Below are 6,005 nucleotides of genomic sequence, written 5' to 3' on the forward strand. Positions count from 1 at the left end.
ATAAGCTCCAACCCTCTGGACAGACTCTGTGCCACCCAAAGTTGACCCTCAGAGCTCTCTGCAGTAGAAACAATGGGTGGATGCTTTTTCCTCCCACTTTTCAGAAGAGCAAATTAGGACTCTGAGAAGAGCCTGACTCTGTGCTTCTCAGTGTCTCTGAGTCCTTTGGTGGCCTAATAGTTATTGTCACAGATCTGCGTGTAGGTGTGTGGTGGATATTAGGGTCTGTACCCAGGGCTCAGGGGCAGCTGCCTTGAGTCTGAGCCACCTGGCTAGCTGAGGATGTGACAGATAGCCAGTCCTTAGTAGGTAGCGCTGAGGGTGGCCACGCCAATGTACCTCCAGCTACGTGCCAGTCTCCTGCTCTGGTGGTCTTTTTCTACGTGTAATAAAGGACTCTCCCACCCATTTAATGGGAACTAACAGGTCAGCAGGTTTATGGTGTGGTAAGGCCCTACTTGTCATTCTAGCTGAGCCCAGAGCCCAGCGTGTGGGTTCCTAAGGGCTGTGGCTCCCAGGGCCTCATGGGAAAGTGTAGCCCGCAGGCCCACCCCTCCCCTGGTGAATCATGCCTGGCGGGACGAGAAAGCCCAAAACACTTCAAACAATGAGTTTCCAGTAAAATATGACAGACATGATGAGGCAGAGGGGAGGAGGGATCTGATCGGGAGTTGGCGCTGGCCTGGGAGTGATGAAAGCCAAGGGGAATGGAATACGCCAGGCCCGCCCCCTCCTCACCACTATAAAGCACTATCATCTTTTTCTAACACACCTGAGCAGCTCTCTCTTCTCTCTGCCGACTCACTCGCTCACTTGCTCACCTCTCTCAAAGCCATGGCCACTTGCAGCCGCCAGTTCACCTCCTCCAGCTCCATGAAGGGCTCCTGTGGTATCGGTGGTGGCTCTAGCCGCATGTCCTCCGTCCTGGCTGGAGGATCCTGCCGGGCTCCCAGCACCTATGGGGGCATGTCAGTTACCTCCTCTCGCTTCTCCTCTGGGGGAGCCTGTGGGATTGGAGGTGGCTATGGTGGGAGCTTCAGCAGCAGCAGTTTTGGTGGAGGACTTGGTAGTGGATTTGGTGGTCGATTTGATGGATTTGGTGGTGGTTTTAGTGCTGGTCTTGGTGGTGGTCTTGGTGGTGGTATTGGTGATGGGCTCCTGGTGGGCAGTGAGAAAGTGACCATGCAGAACCTCAATGACCGCCTGGCCACCTACCTGGACAAGGTGCGTGCCCTGGAAGAGGCCAACAGTGAACTGGAGGTGAAGATCCGGGACTGGTACCAGAGGCAGCGGCCCACTGAGATCAAAGACTACAGCCCCTACTTCAAGACCATCGAGGACCTGAAGAGCAAGGTGGGTCAAATGGACAACAGGACTTGCCATTCCAGTTTCCTCCAAGGCTTCAGATCATCAGTAGACTCCTAGAAAGACAGTCTCTAGTCCCCAGTGTCTCTCTCTGAGACCCTCCCTGGCCATCCCCCATAGAGCTGGTCAGTGAGAAGACGGTGCTGCTCCCTGGCTTTCTTTACTCCATGCTTTTATGTGCTCCAGTCCTTAGCCCACGTGAGACCAATGGTTCCTGCCCTTAGCATTTTGCAGAGGAGGAAGTTGAAGGTTGAGAGGTGCTGTGTCTTGCTAAAGATCAAGAGAGGGGGTGGTGCAGAACTGAGGTTAGAGCACAGGTGGCTCACCCTCTGCTACAGGGGGCAGTTACCTCTTTAGCAGAAGGGAGGAGTGAGCCTGTAACGGGACCCACTGAGCTAGACACCCAAACCGCTCATTAGCTTGTTAGTCTGGGCTGAGGCTGCCTCCGCCCTTGAACCTTGGCACCAGATAGCCTCTCCCTATAGCCAGGCAGACGTAGAAAAACCCACACCCACAACTATCAAGACCCGTATATTTTTACTACAAACCAGAGGGAGCCTGGCAGAGTTGTATTTCCAGAGCTCCTCTTCTTCCTCCCGTTAAATCTGCTTGGCTCTTGTGCCTCACATAAGTTATGGAAATTAGACGGGTCCCTGGCCGGAATTCCAGTCAGCTTCAGAGATCCTTCTGTCATTTTTTTTCTTCTTCTTCTCTAGTTTCCTCTTTTCTAATCCCCTGGGCAAGTTGGGTTTTGTCTCTTGGGAAAGTCCCACCCTTGGTCCATGCCCCATGGGCTTAGAAAGGAATGCGTGTGTCTGCAGATGGCTGATAAGGCTGTTCTGTACTGAGAGGAGGATCCAGAAGATGAAAGCTATGTAGGGATCCTTAGGGGGACATTAAAATGCCAAGCCCCATTTTAGGATTATAGGTGAGTGGTAGTAATAAGATCTGAATTCTGGGGCTTTTGAGCCTGGGGCCAGACCTTTGCAGTTTTTCTGTTGAGCAGGATTCAAGTCCTGGGTTGAAACTGACTGTGTGGGGTTGCCTCTCAGGCTGCTGTGGTAAACAAAGGCTCAGGAGATGAGAAGAACAGGATTCAAGCAAGAGCAAGAGAGAAGGGCCAGTGCAGGCTGCAGTGACATCTGCCTACACATATTTGTTTAACCGAAGACCCATGGCTTTTCTGTTCTACAGATCCTGGCAGCCACTGTGGACAATGCCAATGTCCTCCTGCAGATCGACAATGCCCGCCTGGCTGCTGATGACTTCCGGACCAAGTGAGTTTGTGGTGTAGGGCGGGGCATCTTGGATCGGTGTTTTCTAACCAAGGTTGCTTTGTGCTGGGAGAACCCCCTGAGGTGCTTGTAAAAATATAACACTCTGGGGCTCCACCCTTGGAGCTGGGTTCAGTTATTTGTAACCAGTTACCTAGGAGATTGTGATCCACAGCCAGGTGTGAAATCTGTCACATGCTCCAGCTTCCCCTAACTGTCCCCTAACTGCAGTAGGCTGTCATATATGGAGGCCTTGGGCCTTATTGGCTGGCTGAAGCTGGAAGTGCCTCTTTCAGGCACATGACTAAGGGTGAATTTCCTTATTCTCTGGACCCTAGGAATGTTCAGACTTAAGCAACCAATGGGCACAGTCTCTCCACAACACCCCGGGTGCCAACTCTGGGAATTATGCATAAAGGAAGAGAACAAAGCTTTCAGTGTGGCTGGGATGGATAGCTCATTCCTTTTCTCTTGAATCATTCCAGGTTTGAGACGGAGCAGAGCCTGCGCATGAGCGTGGAGGCCGACATCAATGGCCTGCGCAGGGTGCTAGATGAGCTGACCCTGGCCAGAGCCGACCTGGAGATGCAGATTGAGAGCCTCAAGGAGGAGCTGGCCTACCTGAAAAAGAACCATGAGGAGGTAAGAGCTAAGTGGAAAAGCCAGCTTAAGAGGGTGGATGGATGGAGAGAAGCACTGGAGTAGCAGATGGTGTTCGGGGTGGAATCACCTCTTGCTGGAAAGCCCTGTGAGCCACGTGGCTCTTGATGATGGGACCTTTTTTTGTCTCTGCAGGAAATGGCCTCCATGAGAGGCCAGGTGGGTGGAGACGTCAATGTGGAGATGGACGCCGTCCCTGGTGTGGACCTGAGCCGCATCCTGAATGAGATGCGGGATCAGTACGAGAAGATGGCAGAGAAGAACCGCAAGGATGCTGAGGAATGGTTCTTCAGCAAGGTGGGTGCCCTTTGGAGAGGAAAGAATACAGAGTACCCGCCTTCCAGGGCTTTCTAGTGTGAACCGTTCTCTCTTGTTCACAGACAGAGGAGCTGAACCGCGAGGTGGCCACCAACAGCGAGCTGGTGCAGAGTGGCAAGAGTGAGATCTCCGAGCTCCGGCGCACCATGCAGAACCTGGAGATCGAGCTGCAGTCCCAGCTCAGCATGGTACGGATGCTTTTGCACATAAAGGTCGGCCTTGGACTTACCGCAAGGGCATGGCCATTCTCAGTGATTCCTTGGCTTATTTCTCTCCTTCACAGAAAGCATCCCTGGAGAATAACCTGGAGGAGACCAAAGGCCGTTACTGCATGCAGCTGGCCCAGATCCAGGAGATGATCGGCAGTGTGGAGGAGCAGCTGGCTCAGCTGCGCTGCGAGATGGAGCAGCAGAACCAGGAGTACAAAATCCTGCTGGATGTGAAGACAAGGCTGGAGCAGGAGATCGCCACCTACCGCCGTCTGCTGGAGGGAGAGGACGCCCAGTGAGTGCCTGGCTTACCCTTTAGTTCATGCCCCTTCCTCTCACAATCGTCCCCCATATGTCTAACGGTCCTGATATTTCTGTTTTTGCAGCCTTTCATCTTCCCAATTCTCCTCATCCTCTCAATTCTCCTCTGGCTCTCAGTCATCCAGAGATGGTAAGACTCTCTCCTCCACCTCAAACCTGGGCCTGGAATAATTCAGATCTTTCAGCAGATTGACAACCTATATTAGAACTTTCTTGGGGATTAAGCTAAGTGTTTTACTCAGTATTTTCTATGAGTCCCTTCAGAAAAAAAAAACAAAAACAAAAAACAAAACAACAAAAACAAACAAACAAACAAACAAAACCAACCAACCAACCACTTTCTAACGTTCTTCAGAGCTAGGACTGCTCACCTTAATCTTGTTCCTCCAATGGGTGTTTGGGTAGATTTGGGTGACGGAAATCAGCACCACGGAGAGCACCCTACATCACTCCTCTCCTTGGAGGTGTTTGGGTTTGTTGGACCTTCTAATGCGTTTGGTTCTAGTTGGACAGCACCAGTTGAGTGCTCCAGTCTGAGAACACAGACTGGACGTGAGGCAGCAGGGAGTGAGGTGGTAAATGGGACAGAGGAGGAGCAGCGGGAGACAGCCTATTCCTCAGCATCTTGGCTTCTTTCTCTCATTTAGAACTCTCCATCTGTCCACCTCACTAATGCCTCTTATCTCACCTTCTCCAGTGACCTCCACCAACCGTCAGATCCGCACCAAGGTCATGGATGTGCACGATGGCAAGGTGGTCTCCACCCACGAGCAGGTCCTGCGCACCAAGAACTAAGGCTGCTACATGCTGCTCAGGCTTACGAGGCTCCTGTGTGGACGCAGATACTGCTGGAAGAGCCCCTGTATTGTACCTATAGGCTTCACTCTTTACTTGACCCTTGTCCTTCCTGGCAAGCAATAAAGCTTCTTTTTCTGAGTTGCACAATCGCTGCCTCCCTGGTCATTGTCAAGAGTGGGGGTGGGAGGAATGTGCGAAGTGTTGCTTTGGAGCACAGAAGAGCACCTGGCTCTGGCCTCTGGGACTGGGAGAAAGGGCCCTGGGGGCGGGCTTGGCTCAGGTCCCAGGTTGGGTTTCACCACCTCAGAAGCTATAGGTAACTGTGTGCACCAGGTCATGGGATCTTTTAGGACAGAGGCATAGCTCCTCATTTATTTGTTTGTCCATACATTCACCAGATATGGAGTGCCTTTAGGTGCCAGGCAGTGTGCTAGATGAAGGATTCTTTTAAAAAATATTATTATTGCTGTTGTTGTTGTGTGTGCATGATATATGTGTGGGTGCATGTGTATGTGGAGACCAGAGGACAACTTTGCAGTTGGTTCTCTTCTTCCACTGTGGGTTTGGGGTATTGAATTCAGGTTATCAGGTCTGAGTAGCGCTTCTACCTGCTGAGCCATCTCACTGGCCTTAGGTTAAGGATTCCTCACGATTTTGTGATCCTTTAAGATGACTCTGAATTGGAACGTATACATTTTCTCTATGTATCCCATCTCTAGATAAGTAGGAAACTTTGTGTGCAATGTTATGGGGTTCACTAGTCCCCTAATACTCTGTGCACCCCAAGTACTAACACATACTCTGTTGGTGTCATATCTTCCTGAGATGGACTGTCTAGAATTGAGTCTATTCTTTAAAGATTTATTTATTTATTTTATGTATATGAGTACACTGTTGCTCTCTCTCTTCAGACACACTAGAAGAGGGCATCGGATCTCATTACAGATGGTTGTGAGCCACCATATAGGTGCTGGGAATTGAACTCAGGACCTCTGGAAGAACAGTCAGTGCTCATAACCACTGAGCCATCGCTCCAGCCTTGCTTAGTCTATACTTAGTC

General features: G+C 51.1%; 1 protein-coding gene across 2 annotated transcripts; it reads left to right on the top strand.

Annotated features, from left to right (window-relative positions):
• Nucleotides 1-735: 735 nt before the first annotated feature.
• On the top strand, nucleotides 736-5,082 carry LOC110304135 (keratin, type I cytoskeletal 14). Of its 2 annotated transcripts, XM_021175370.2 has the most exons (8): nucleotides 736-1,353; nucleotides 2,560-2,642; nucleotides 3,125-3,281; nucleotides 3,435-3,596; nucleotides 3,680-3,805; nucleotides 3,901-4,121; nucleotides 4,213-4,277; nucleotides 4,845-5,082. In XM_021175370.2, exons 1-8 carry the CDS (start codon nucleotides 835-837, stop codon nucleotides 4,940-4,942), a joined length of 1,431 nt encoding a protein of 476 aa, XP_021031029.1. In that variant the 5' UTR covers nucleotides 736-834; the 3' UTR covers nucleotides 4,943-5,082. The 2 variants fall into 2 exon arrangements, with proteins under 2 accessions (XP_021031029.1, XP_085685346.1); XM_085829220.1 differs by lacking the exons at nucleotides 736-1,353; nucleotides 2,560-2,642 and adding an exon at nucleotides 2,887-2,949.
• Nucleotides 5,083-6,005: the final 923 nt, after the last annotated feature.

This window comes from Mus caroli, unplaced genomic scaffold (genome assembly GCF_978045245.1).
Source record: "Mus caroli unplaced genomic scaffold, Mus_caroli_1 scaffold_13, whole genome shotgun sequence".
NCBI classification, from domain to species: domain Eukaryota; kingdom Metazoa; phylum Chordata; class Mammalia; order Rodentia; family Muridae; genus Mus; species Mus caroli.